The sequence below is a fragment of the Gossypium hirsutum genome, chromosome A08 (genome assembly GCF_007990345.1).
Source record: "Gossypium hirsutum isolate 1008001.06 chromosome A08, Gossypium_hirsutum_v2.1, whole genome shotgun sequence".
Lineage (NCBI taxonomy): Eukaryota > Viridiplantae > Streptophyta > Magnoliopsida > Malvales > Malvaceae > Gossypium > Gossypium hirsutum.
Genome location: NC_053431.1, coordinates 7,474,699 through 7,489,300, shown reverse-complemented (window position 1 = coordinate 7,489,300; position 14,602 = coordinate 7,474,699). Strand labels below are relative to the sequence as shown.

The following is a 14,602-nucleotide window of genomic DNA, read 5'->3' as shown; positions in this document are numbered from 1 at the left end:
CTAGTGGTTGGCCATGCTATGGGTGGAAACATGTTGGGAACATGTTGGCCTAGTGAGGTATGTAGGAAAAAAATAAAATAAGGAATATGGGTAATAAAGAAAGGAAAAACAAAAAAAAATGAGTGGTTGTTTCCCCCCCCATTGCCGTGAGCTAAAGAAAGGAAAAGAAAAATTTTGTTCATCCTTTTTCATCCTCTTTTGACCGAAAATTCTAAGGGAGGAGGAAGGAGTTCTTGCTTCATGTTTGGTTTGGAAGAGAATTAGGAGGAAGTTTGGCCATGCATGTAACTAGATTGAGGTATGTTTGATATTATTCTTTGAGATTCATGTATATTTTAAGTTGTAAGTTTGAAATCTACCTAGCCATGGTTCAAACTTTGTTAAATGATGGAGATGATATTCGGCCATGCATGTTACATTCTTGGTTGGTATTTTGATGTTTGATGTTGTGGTGATGAGGCATGAAGATGAGTTAAGATTCGGCCTAGGTGGAGTTTGTGTTAATGCCATTGCATGCTAAATATGAAGCTTGTTAATGATGCATGTGATGGTGGATTGATGATTCTTGAATCTCTTTTTTTTTTTAGCATTTTTGAGTGAGCACATATGTGCATTGGTTACTAGATGGGGAAGAATCGGCTAGCAAGTTGTGTGCTAAGGCCGAATATAATTTTTGTAGGTTAATGAGTAATGCATGTGCTAAATTGATGGAAAGGGAGAGGATGCTTTACTAGTGTATAAATGATATAAAGATTTTAGAAATTATTTTTTGGTTAAGTGTATGTATGATTAGGTATATTCGGCCATATGAGTAAATATATAGATGATGTTAAAATTGATTATGTATAATGGGCCATATAGGGTACACATTGTGATATTAACTTTGATTCTCTATAATTGATCAAGTGGGTGATTAGTAAGGGTGATTGCCGAATATACTAACATACATATGCATGTGTAATTGGATTGTAAATATTTAGCAAGGCGGTTAAACTAGTTGATTTATTGATTAAGCTCAAGGAGTTAAAGGAGGAGAATCGAGCAAAGGCAAAGAAAAGATCATCGAGTAGCCGAGTTGGAACCATCTTACCCAACACAAGTAAGTCATTAAGCATATCTTTGGTATTGATTAAAGGATCGTAATACCTACACCATTGTGTTTAATGAGATGAAATGTATACAAATGAATATGTAAGTAGAGATGAAATTTGTCGAATGTAAAAAGGAAGTGAAGCCTATCGAGTGGCTGGTTTTCGGCACTAAGTGTGCGGGCAATAAGTGTTCACGGTCATGAGATTGGCACTAAGTGTGCGGGTTTAAATTGTACAGCACTAAGTGTGAGAGTTTAAAGTACATGGCACTAAGTGTGCGCGGTTGATTATTAAGCACTATGTGTGCGAACCCAATATATATTTTCTATAAATTATTTACATTAAGGGTGCGACTTTACCGAGTCGATTTTGGACAGCGGAAAAGGTAAGTGTGCGAACTTGAAATGCATGGCACTAAGTGTGTGAGTTTAAAGTGCATGGCACTAAGTGTGCGCGGTTGATTATTGAGCACTATGTGTGCGAACCCAATATATATTTTCTATAAATTATTTACATTAAGGGTGCGACTTTACCGAGTCGATTTTGGACAGCGGAAAAGGTAAGTGTGCGAACTTGAAATGCATGGCACTAAGTGTGTGAGTTTAAAGTACATGGCACTAAGTGTGCGCGGTTGATTATTAAGCACTATGTGTGCGAACTCAATATATATTTTCTATAAATTATTTACATGAAGGGTGCGACTTTACCGAGTCAATTTTGGACAGCGGAAAAGGTAAGTACCTTGAGTTCATGGCTAATAGGCGCTATGTTTATATTTGGAGTTGAGCTTGGTAAGTTTTGAACCTATGTGACGATTATAGTTGAAGTCACGTACATAAGGTTCATTGTGGAATAGGTGAAAGTTCGTTTAATTGTATGATTATAACGAAAATAAAATGATGTATGAAAGGCCAATGTAGGACTTGGTATGAGATTGAACCATAGGGTTTAAGGAACTATGGTATAATTTGGTATGGATGGAGTACTTAACCTCATTTCATTGTTTCCTGTTGTGATAATTTTATTAATGGATGGTTGTGGAATGCTTATGGCTTACTGAGTTATATACTCATTCGGTGTTTGCTTGTCACCTATTCTAGGTTTCTTGGACTCGTCTCTTTTTGCGTGATCGTGCCGTCGTCGAAGTCATCACACCGGCTAGCAACCTTTGGTATTTTCTTCTTAGTTGGTCTAAGAGAACATTTCGGCATGTATAGGCTAATATGTTTTGTTGAAATTTGGTATGTAAACTTTTAGCCATGCGAAAATGGCATAATGTTCGGTTGAATTTGGTTCTAATGTTGGGTCGTAAGTCTTGGTAATACGATTTTTATGCCATATGTCATGGTTGATTATTTTGGTGTTAAAATTCATGATATGGCAATAGTGTAGTAGGGGGATGTTTGACAATGATTAGCCTTTGGCATGGCTAGTCATGATCATAATTTGTGATATGTATGACGAATCACTAGTTAGATCAAGGAGAAATCACGAAATGGGCATAGTTGCTTTCATAACAGATGCTGGCAGCAGCAGTGACGTGAGATTGAAAAATCACTAAAAATAGTAGGAGTGGGATTAATTGATGAATAAATTATGTATTCGAAGCTCGATGAGTCTATTTTCATATAGAAGCAACGAAAAGATCATATGGACAGTATGTTAAGAGATATTCAGGTTCTCGTGAGACAGGGCCAGAACGGTTTCTGGATTCCCTGTTCCGACTTTGGAAATTCATTATAAATTAACCAGAGACAATTAGGAGTCATACCATATATGGATAGATTCCTCTCTGAGTCTAGTTTCTATAGAAACAAACATCATCAGTATTGAAGCTCTGTGCAGGGAGATATCCAGGTCGTAATGCGCAAAGGTCAGTGTAGTCGATCCCTGTAACATGGGAGATTTTGACTAATAAACTGTACTAATTGGCCTGACCAAAAATTCTAGAAAAAAATATGTAGATGGGCATATGAGTCTAGTTTCAGGGAAAAATCACGAAACTGATTTTCGAGTTGCGAAACTCAAGATATGATTTTTAAAGCGACTAGTACGCAGATTGGCAGTGTCTGAAAAATATTTTTATAAAGGGTTTAAAGTCTGCTAACACCTCGTGTTCGACTCCGGTGTCGGTCTCGGGTTCGGGGTGTTACAGTTTTTATTTAAAACATCCACATGAGGTCATCTCCTCTGTAAATAAAGGTAAAAGCTTGTTACTACTAAAGTCAGGGTTTATATGATAATTCAACCATAGATGGATTTGCAGGTCCACTTGACAATTTAAAAAAGGTAAACAGTGGAAGCAATTATAAAAGAGTTCACTAACTCCACTTGACCAATCGTTGAAAACATAGAAATGTAGTTTAGTTCATTAATTTGTGTTCTGGAAGATTGGAAAGTAAAAAATCCCTTCCCTTTTCCTAGTGCATTCTTGGTAGACCTGCTGCTTTTCCTTCAACCCCATAATTAAAAATTAATCAACAAACAAATAGAGAGAGTGAATCAAGCAAAACTTGGGCTTTGCTGTTAATCTTTTTCTTAACTGTTTCACCATCATTTAATCATCCAGCCTGAGTGGTATCAGTGCTCATTGGCCAAATCTCTTCTTGTTCCAGCAATGGTAAAAGTAAAACCTACCGAATACTAATTGTGATGACTTAAAATCATGTGAGTTGGCCAACCTTTGTGTATATTTTTTAGGGGTTTTGAAATTAGTCACCTAATTTGTTAAAACTTGGAGAAATGGGCATGACTAAAAAGTGTCCAAATGGCCTTTAAATTTGCTGTAAATCCAAGCTAATGACCAACAAGCTCTGAAACACTCAAAACAAGATCAACAAATAAGATGGCAAAGCAATGTCTGGTCTTTGCAATGGTTTTGGTATTAGGAACTTTAGTTTCAGTTACAACTGCTGCATCTTTGGCCTCATTTGTTTTTGGTGATTCACTGGCAGAAGTAGGGAACAACAACCATCTGCAGTATTCTTTAGCAAGGTCTGATTATCCCTGGTATGGGATTGATTTTACTGGCAGAAAAGCTACTGGTCGGTTCACGAATGGACGAACCATAGGCGATATTCTATGTACTTATCGATTTAAATTTTGATTTAAAAGTTTACAACTGGAAAATTTTTGTTGATAATCTTTTGTTTGAATTTGTAGCTGAAAAGCTTGGGACTTCATCCCCACCACCTTACCTTTCTTTGTCACAAAATGATGATGCAATCCTTCAAGGGGTTAATTATGCTTCTGGTGGAGCTGGAATTCTCAATGAAACAGGCCAATATTTTGTAATAAAAATGCCTACCTAGTACCTACTTGTACATTCATTTACATTGTTTCTAGTATTAATTTTGTTCTTTGTATTGCAGATTCAGAGATTGACATTTGATGATCAGATAAATTGCTTTAAAAAGAGCAAGGAAAGAATAGGGGCTAAAATAGGTGCACAGGCTGCAAACAAGCTTTGCAATGAGGCCACTTACTTCATTGGAATTGGTAAGCTTGAAACAAAAGTTTCAAAATTTATTAAAAAGGATGCCTTAACAAACTTAATTTTGTTTGATGTTTATGCAGGCAGTAATGATTATGTCAACAATTTCTTGCAGCCCTTTCTACCTGATGGGCAACAGTACACACATGATGAATTTGTTGAACTCTTGACATCAAATTTGGAGCAACAGTTTTTGGTATATAAGTAGTAGTCTTTTGTCTTGATCAACAAGTTATAGTTTTTGTTTTGATATTGAACTTTAAACCAACAATGGGAATGAAATGGCAGAGGCTTTACCAGCTCGGAGCACGAAAGATATTGTTCCATGGGCTAGGGCCATTGGGCTGCATTCCTTCTCAGAGAGTGAAATCGAAAACGGGGCAATGCTTGAAAAGAGTGAATGAATGGGTGATGGAGTTCAACTCCGAAGTGCAAAAGCTGATAAATTCATTAAACAAACGCCTCCCGAATGCGCAGATGATGTTTGCCGATACATATCCAGCGGTTCTTGATTTGATCGAAAACCCCACAGCATATGGTATGGCATATCATCTTTCTTCTCCTTTTCGTTCAGTCCCATTGCCGTTTTCGATAAGTTGAAAGTATACAAATTGTGAATTTGTTTCAGGTTTTAAGGTTTCAAACACGTCATGCTGCAATGTCGATACGAGCATTGGTGGTTTATGCTTGCCAAACTCCAAGTTATGCAGTGAGCGCAAAGATTATGTATTTTGGGATGCTTTTCATCCATCAGATGCAGCAAATGAAGTGCTGGCTCAGAAGCTCTTCTCCTCTTTATCATCTTCTGCTTCTGCTCCTTCTCCTTCCCTTCCACCAAAGCCTGAATGATTCCTTTCTCAAACATTGTTTTTGCACAAAAGTCCAGAGCCAAAACCAAACATGATTGTCATAATGTAATAATTTATGAAATAGTTATGTGTTATAATTTTACTGTTCCAAAGTGAACATTGAGGACAATATTAATAGAGACACGCCATACTATTTGGTTTTGTGACTCAAGATCCAATGACTGCCAATATGCACATTAACATAGACTTTGATAAAAACTTGGAAATCCAGTATGAAAAAAGAATAAGGATTTAATTAGATCTTAGCAAAGTCTGGTTCCTCCATCTTTGTACAAAATTGAATAAGCCACTCTTCCTAAAACCAGGGGGAACAGCTCTCCTTAAAACATCTCAAAATACACTACAAGAAAATCACAGTCCATAGCATGACTTTTATCAACACTAAAATGCCAGTGAAACCTCCCATGCCATAAAAACTTCGAGCAGATGAATCAGAACTAGTAGAATTCATCAATGGTGCGGTGATATTTGCCATGGTTCCATCCCTGCCAAGACTGCACCATTCATCACCAAAAAAAGGGTGAGGCTTCTACTATTAGTTTAACAGGACATACTAAATTTACGCAACAAAATAAAAACTCTAAGCAAAATGGGTAATTCTTACCTTTCTGGTAACCTACAAGAACCGTGACCTGCAATAAGCAAAACTACTGTTAGTTTTCTTCCAATGAAAGCATCCAATCTAGAAAAGAAGGGTTGTATTAATATAGTAAGCAGTAAGCACAAGCTTTCAATATAGTAGTATCTATGCATGCCATCAATTGATCTAATTACTTGGATCTGTCGTTGTAATATCCGCAACACCATTAAAGTCGCATGCATCGGAAGTTTTCCCCATTCGGTGATAGTATGTGTTGAATGCATAAGTTGCATGTGCAATCACATTGTCTGGCTCATAACATGGTTTCCCTTGCAACAATGGTGAGCAATCCACTTTGCCAGGTCCACAAGCCCAATCTAAAGCAGCCTGCAACATCTTTGGATCAGCATCATCCTTTGCTGTACAATAGGTTTGGTTAGTAGTGTCATTCGATAGCAGCGATCCCGATCCCGTCAAGCGTAATATATAAACAGGGTCACCATTCGCCTCAAACAGTCCCCAGTGCTTCTCTGATAATGGCCCTGGTTTCATGTCCTCATTATAGAGCTCATAGATGTAAGTACTAACAGCAACCCCAGGGTTCTTAGGAGTTCCAGTTTTATTCATCACATGGCGGATCAAGTTGCTGTTGTAAGTATTGGCATTCTCCAATGTCGCATCTGGCTCATTGGAATCACCTTTTGATGGCCACCCAGTTTCAGTCACTATAACAGGAATGTTAGTGAAGTTGAGAAAAGCCATGGCTGAGTATGTAGCATCAACAATGGCATCAAACACATTGGTATAATGGACAAGTGTATTAGCATCCACAGCTTCTTTGTTTGGAGCAAGAGGCTTGAAAAGTGCATAGTCTAGCGAAATAGCACCATTTGATTGCCTATAATCATAGTAAGGATATGCATTAAGCATGAGAAATGAATCCGTAGACTGCAAGAAATTCAGCAGAGGGACCAAAACTGGATTCCATGACCGGTTGAAGAAAGCTTGGGAAGGTGGGAAAGAATCAAGAATTATGGAAGAAGATATAGGTGATGAAACTTTGATTTGCTTATCTAAATGGGATGCTACAAGGGCTGAGTGAACAAACTTAATGGCATTAACCAAGACCGGTCCTGCATTAGGAAGAGTAGTCAAAACATCAGAACCTACACTAATTGATGTGATGTTGGTTGCGGGATAATGTGCTACAATGTTCCGAGACACCCAGTTAGCTGCAGTGGAATTAGATTGACCAATGCCCAAGTAGTTCCTCATTGGGGATAGACACCATAACTCGAATCCCAGTTTTGGCAAGAGCAACTAGCATGCCTTGGTCAGCATTGTAGAGCCTAACATGTTGGATTCTCTGAGCTTTAAGAAGAGCAACTACTTGTGTTGGGTGTGGCATGTCTGATAGGTCTGTTCCTATATTCACACCAATATATGGATCTGCAACAACATTAAAAATTTTCTACACATTTCAGCTCCCACAGAAAAAAAAAGAAAAAAGAAAAAAAAAGGTCTGACAACAAGATTAAAAAAAAAAGGCCTTTACCTTCACTAGCTGTTGTTTGAGAAACTGCTAAAAGAAGAAGAAGAATAAGCAAAGCCATAGAAGAAAACACCCTCTCCAAAAGATTCAGAGTAAACAACAAACAAGACTGAGATGTGGAAGAAAATGGGAACAAGTAAAAGGAAGTGAGGCAAAAGATGAAAGAAAATAAGAGAAAGACAAAGAAAATGAGAGCAGGCAGGGAGAGGTATATGACTTACAAAACGTGAAACAGGCAAAAAAGAAAAGAAAAGTAAAGAAAGTGGGGTAAAGCTGAGCTAGGCGAAGCCGAAGCAAAAGAAATAAATAACTCAAAGCTGTCATACAACATGTATGTGATGAAAATTTGTCAGCAGATGAACGATTAAGGCATCATCTGCAACATGTTTGAAAGTTGCTGCAAATAGTGGACAGCATCTTTTAAGGTTTTAGCCTTTTTAGGATTTGATTTCCTGTTATTGGATTTAGCCGTTACGGTTTCAGCTTATTTACGTTACGTTGGATTATACCATGACATTTTGGATAAACTACAAATATAGTCACCCAACTATGCATTTTGTTCTATTTTGTTCACTCAATTATTAATTTTTTTGATTTAGTCACCCAACTTTTTGAAATTAAATATTTTTGCCAATCTCCCATTAGTTGCTGTTAGATTAGTGACGGGAAGTTGTCATGAGCTTTTTTTATTAGTCTAATAACAGATTTAGAATCTAATGTTTACTCATTCTATTAATTTGATCCTAAATATAAAAAATTCAACAAATTTAGCCTTTAATGTTTATAAAATTAGTCATTTTAATTTAAATTCTAAATTACAAAAATTGTCATTTTAATTTGAATTCTAAATAAATAATTAATTTTTAGAATTAATTTTTTTACGATTCAAGTTAAAATGAAAAATTTTGTAAACTTTGAGGGCTAAATTTATTGATTTTTAGAATTTAAACTAAAAATGACAAATTTTGTAAAGACTTAAGACTAAATTTGTTGAAATTTTTATATTTATGATCAAAATGATAGAATGTATGAATATTAGAGAGCTAAATTTGTTATTAGACTAATAAAAAAGTTCACATAAGCTTTCTATCATTCATTTGATAGGAACTAACGGGAAAGTGACTAAAGTATTTAATTTTGAAATGTTTAGTGACTAAATAAAAAAATTAATAATTGGGTGACTAAAATAGAACAAAAGGCATAGTTGGGTGACCATTTTCCAACTTACCCTTATATTTTTTAGGTTTTAGGGCTATCTTGAAGATTTATATAAAATATAGAGTTAATATATATTGAGGTATCTGAACTTGACAACTTATACCTACTTCATATCTAAACTTGAAAACCGTAAGTCAACTTGGTACTTTTTTTAGGTACCTAATTACCTTGTTAAATAAACTAACATGACATTAATGACCAATAACATGATAACACGTGGTAGCCTATCACATTTTGACATGCATATAAAGTAAGTATAAGTTACTAAGTTTAGGTAACTCCATATATATTAACCCTAAAATATAAATTATTATCATAATAACATATATTTATCTTAAATATAATTATTCTATTATAAAATATTTAAATATGATATAAATTTATGTAAGGGTGAGCATTTAATCGAGTGAAAATTTTTTGAATTGGTGAGTCTTATTTTATCATTTTAATTCAATTTGAAAATTTTTAAAATTGAGTCGAGTAAAATAAAACTCGAATTGAATAAATTTATTCAAGTTAAACTACAAAAAAATTAAATAAGTCAAATTAAAATCATGTTTATAATATGATTAAATTTCGAGCAAAACTCTTTCAAAACAAAACAAGATATTTCAGAATGATAAACTTGATTTGGTAATATTGAATTTATCATTTTGGAAAAACAAAAGTACCTTTTTTTATTTTTGTAAATTAATTTTTCATAGTTTTTCTAATAATTTTTTAATAACATTTTGGAAATTTAATATTTTTCATTTTTTTTTCAAAATTTTGTTAAGGGAAGCAATTTGTTGACAAAGACCTTTTTAACTCGGTTTAAATTTGAAAAATCGAATTAACTTAATTACATTTAGTTAATAAGTAACTCAATTTAATTAATTTTTAATTTTTAATTTTTTTATATAAAAATAATTTTAAAATTCTAAGTCTAATAAAGGTTTTGCATAGATACAAAGAAAGTACAGGCAGCTTTGGCTGTGGGATTGGGGAATTGGTGAGGCAAAGCCAATGGTATCACTTCCTCTCAACGGTCATATTCTTTCCTTTTTTATTTATTTATGGGAGATAGATTCTTCACCTTTTACCCTCAATAATGAAAATTGTCTGTACTTCTTTACCGTTGACATGAAAAGAATAATATGCCCACTAGTTACCAAAATTTAAGACTAATCTTTTATCTGAAATTACAAAAGTTTTGCCGCTCTAATTATGATTATGTCAATATAAATTTTTTTTTCCTAAGTGTTAATATAAATTTTGTTAATCACTCTCGAGTAGACCTGATTATGTGTCAGGTCACTCGCCCTAGCCCGAAGGTTCATTCGAAAGTGGAAGAGTTTGGGCAAATTTTGATAAAAAATAATACTCGTTATGCCTTAGAGTTAGGAATAATATTGAGTCGGGTCAAAAATATTAGAGAATTTTCTAAAATAAATACAATAGGAATTTCGAGTATTAGTGTAGAACATAGTTAGAGTTGATAGAAAATTAAAAATATTTTCAAGATGGGAAAAATTAATTCGAGGTAATGACTTAATTGTAGGAGAATGGAAAGTGCTGGGGCAAAAGTAAGAAAATTAAAAGATTTAGATGGTTACGTTGAAATGAAAGATCAAGGAGGAAGGATTAGAAGTCAAATTTAACAAAAATAAATTATGATCCAGTATTGAATAAGTTGAAGGGTAGAATGGTAATTACATGAATTAGATAATTATGGAAAAGATAATGATTAAGGATGAAATTGTGTGAAATAGTGATTGGTAGACTAAATTACAAATAATTATTTTGATTATTTAATTAAAAGATATTTTAGTGGAAAAATGTAGAAAAGATGAGAACAACCTTTCATTTTTCATACGTGATTCACGTTTACTCACTAAAATCGTTCATCCAAACTTTTGTTTTTATTACAATTAGGTCCTTCTACCATTTCTAAGCTTTTCTAAGTTCAATTCTTCAAATTTCTTTCATGATTTCTTAGTAAAATCAATAGAGAAACATATTAGTCACCTTAGTTTCATGAAAAAATAATCAATAGTTGTCTTGGAGGAATGAAAATAAGAATTTGATTTTGATATCAAGTGATTGATGTAAGAAATAGGTTTATGTTGGAAAATATGGGCATCACATACATAAAAAGGGTAATTACATGTTATTATTTACTATCATAATAGGTTAGCCCAAATTAGAAGTGATCTCATTTGGTTAAATTTTATTAGGCTTTAATTATTAAATAAAGTATATGTCAAATATGTGTAGATACTCTAGTAATTGAGTTCTAATCAAATTCTAATTAATGATGGGCTTAATTAGAATTTGATTAAAATTTGATTAGAACTAATATGCCAAGGTTATAAATATTAGGGTTATGGTCCCAAAATTATAAACAAGATATTTTTTCTAATATCCTATCATTAGAAAAGAGAGAGCAGATATTCTCTAAATTTTTTGTGTGCTAATTTAGAAGGTCAAATCCACAAGATTTGGTAAAACTTCAAGGAATTCATAGATTCAGGTACGCTTCAGCATCTAGTTTTATTCTTAATGATTTGACATGATAGATCCTGATTTATTCATTTTTATTTTAGATTTATTTTACAAATCTAACAGTTTTTTCATGAAATTCATGTTAGTTTCACTAATATAGTATAGATATGCTATTTGATGTTTTGACATGGTAATGAAGAAAAAGAGAAGAAGAGTGAAGACCAAATTGGTTACAAAGGAAAAGAAGTAGCCAGGGAGTGAAAAGAAAGGAAAATATATCATTTACTTTGTTTAGTTTAAATTTAAATACAAATAGTGTTAAATAGTTAGTTTAATTATGAATATATTAATATTATGTGTATAACTTATTGATAAGTATAGATGAATATAATTTAAATTCTATTTACGTGGAGAAATTGAAATGACATATTATAGTAGTAGAAAATAACTAATTTGTAAAGTAAACATAATATAACATGAAGTTTTGAATGTTGAAAATAGATAATAAAAGAATATTGTTGAAACATTGATGATATGAATGTTGGATGATTAGTAAAACAACAAGTTATGTTGAATTTAAGGATATAAGGATCAAACTGTAAAAAGGTGGAAATTTTGTCTTTATCTCTCTGATTGAATAAATATTATGGACTAATTGTGTTAAAGGCCATGTAGACAAGCATAGAACTATTAAGATATAGTTGGCACGCCGTTAAGGAAAAATTAGTGTGCTCTCTGTTTTGATATGTACTGTGGTGTTGTTCTGTTATGATAATGCACTTTGGTGCACATCTATATATGTTATGTATATCTGAAATGTTCTATTTAGTCTACAATGGGCTATTAAGGAAAAATATGATAAGAGAAATTATTAAAGCAATGTGGTAAGTAATGTAAGTTTTAGTAATTGATCACTCATGTTTGGTTCCTATACACAAAATAATATTATATATATGATAATTTTCGACAATTCTAAATCTTAAAAGTTTAAATTCTTGAAATACTTACTAAGTTGTCACAAGCTTAACGTGTTTTTCTCTAACACATAGGTAAAAGATAAACTCGAAGAGCTAGGACCAAGGTCGTTGTTGGCTTATCTCATTACGTCTCCAAACTTGGAAGAGAGTATATTAGTTTTGGCATATACATAGGTTATGTTAGGAGAAATTGATTTTTTAATGGACTAACTTGTAGAACTTGAATACTTTGTTAGTTTATAAATCTAGTGTTAATTAAATGACTTTGAGATAAGTTATGTGATTATTGAAATTGAAATTGAGCTCATTTGGCTAAATTGTGAATTGGATTGGTTGTGTTATGAGGTTTATGGTGCAGGGACGTAAGTGTTATAGATTTTGTACTTAAACAAATTTTCCCTTAATTTTCAACATCGAAACTTGAAATGGTATTGATACCTTGTACAAAGTATCGATACTTTGATTTTTGCTAAATTTTTTTGAAACTTCGACGTTAAAACTGGTATCGATACTAGGTAGGGTATCGTTACTAAAGTCAAGGCATCGATACTTTTTGGAGAGAACCGATACTTGATCTTGATTTATACTTGAAAATGGTTGAAACAATTTTTTTTTACTCGAAAATTTATCTGGTTTTTAATCGAAATCAGGTTGCCTTTTAAACATTATGTTTGTAATACCAAAATATTCTTTATAAGATGCTCAGTTTATTAAAAAATGATCTTTGTTGCTTTTGCAACAAATGTAGCATTTCGATACCTTGAACTGATAATTGGATCAAGTATAGGGGTGTTATACAAGCTAGGCCTCAGGAAAGAAATTTTTTGCTTGAGCCTAGCTTGAATTTAGCTAAAAAATTTTCCTCTGCTACTATTTTGCTGTTGTTTGCCGTTGTTTTGCTACAATTTTGCTATTATATTTCTATTATTTTGTTATTATTATTTGGATATTGTAAAACTCTTATTTGATTGTTAATTTTGCTACTATTTTAGAGACATTTTTTTGCTAAGTTGCAATTATCTTAATGTTATTTAAGTATAAGACTTTTTTTTAGATTAGGTCAAGATTTGTGATTTGTTTAAATGTTAACAACTTCGTAAAAAGTCTGTTTATTAAAACGGGTTAAGGTTTTTTAGTCGACAGTTTCCTTCGATTTTCTTTCGATTTTCTTCTTTTTTTAAGGTTTAGTGGGGTTTGTTCTTTTTTTTTTATTACAAATCAAGTAATTCTGGTGGCGAAAAGGGTTCTTGAAGGGTCGGGATGGGGGACATAAACACAGTGGATGATGATCTGGCAAATCTTAACATCATGGATGATGAGGAAGAACCAATGGTGATGGCAGGAGATGAAATTGCCAACGGTCATTTAAATGATTTCTGCTTGGTTGGAAGAGTTCTTACGGATAGTGTGGTGAATTTTCCCCCTTTAAAAAACACTTTGGCTGATTTATGGCATCCGCTGCGGGGTGTGGCTATATCGGAGTTGGAGGGTAACAGGATTTTATTCAGATTTTACTGTGATATCGATTTACAGCGAATCATGGCTGGTATGCCCTGGTTTTTTAACCGGCATCTTATTATACTGCATAGATTAATAGAGGGTGAGGACCCAATCACAGTTCCTCTTTGGGAAACGGTTTTCTAGGTGCAAATTCATAACCTTCCAATTGGGGCTGTGACAGAAGGAATGGCACGACAGTTTGGGGATTTTATTAGAAAATTTCTGGAATATGATGCATCGATGGTGATCAGGGGAGTTAGTAGATTCATGCGAATTGGAGCAGTACTGATATTAGATCTTCGCTCAAAAGAAAAAAAAAAGGTTAATATTGGATACAATAAATCGGTATATGTTATTTTTCAATATGAAAGATTGTCATTATTTTGTTTTCTCTATGGCCGACTGGGACATGGTAAAAGTTTTTGCCAAGTTAGATTAATGTTGGGGAATGAACAGGTGGAGTTTGGGTGGGATTTGTCTCTAAGGGTCCCACCAAAAAGGGGTGGGCAATTGAAGAGTAAATGGCTATGAGAGGAGCATGATCTTGACGGGTGGTCTCAAATGGAGATAGATAGAGAAAAGAAAGAAAGGATGGTTGGAATGGATGTGACAAATCTTTGTGTGCAGAAAGGTGAATTTGAGCAATTAGGACAGTTTACAAGACAGAACCGAATGAGGAAGGATGACAGGACTTGTAGACTGTTGGAAATTTCGAAGGGGCAGGAGAATGGAATTGAGATGGAAGATACTCCGGTGGAGATTATTGATTAAAAAAAGAGGCAGAGAGTGGCGTTAGAAGCAGGATATTCTGGAGGAAACAGAGGAGTTATGGAGATGG

The 14,602-nt window shown here is 33.5% G+C and overlaps 1 protein-coding gene and 1 pseudogene across 1 annotated transcript; one reads left to right on the top strand and one right to left on the bottom strand.

Annotated features, from left to right (window-relative positions):
• Positions 1 to 3,902: 3,902 nt before the first annotated feature.
• On the top strand, positions 3,903 to 5,599 carry LOC107888486 (GDSL esterase/lipase At5g37690). The gene is made up of 6 exons (XM_016812647.2): positions 3,903 to 4,174; positions 4,254 to 4,381; positions 4,463 to 4,589; positions 4,668 to 4,780; positions 4,873 to 5,122; positions 5,213 to 5,599. Exons 1-6 carry the CDS (start codon positions 3,937 to 3,939, stop codon positions 5,431 to 5,433), a joined length of 1,077 nt encoding a protein of 358 aa, XP_016668136.2. The 5' UTR covers positions 3,903 to 3,936; the 3' UTR covers positions 5,434 to 5,599.
• A 67-nt stretch (positions 5,600 to 5,666) lies between these two features.
• Positions 5,667 to 8,009, bottom strand: LOC107950406 (glucan endo-1,3-beta-glucosidase 2-like; annotated as a pseudogene).
• Between the last annotated feature and the right edge of the window lie 6,593 nt (positions 8,010 to 14,602).

Coding starts and splice junctions, on each gene's coding strand:
- LOC107888486 (XM_016812647.2), top strand. CDS start 3,937: ATGGCAAAGCAATGTCTGGTCTTTGCAATGGTTTTGGTATTAGGAACT. Junction 4,175..4,253: donor AACCATAGGCGATATTCTAT/GTACTTATCGAT, acceptor TTGAATTTGTAG/CTGAAAAGCTTGGGACTTCA. Junction 5,123..5,212: donor CGAAAACCCCACAGCATATG/GTATGGCATATC, acceptor AATTTGTTTCAG/GTTTTAAGGTTTCAAACACG.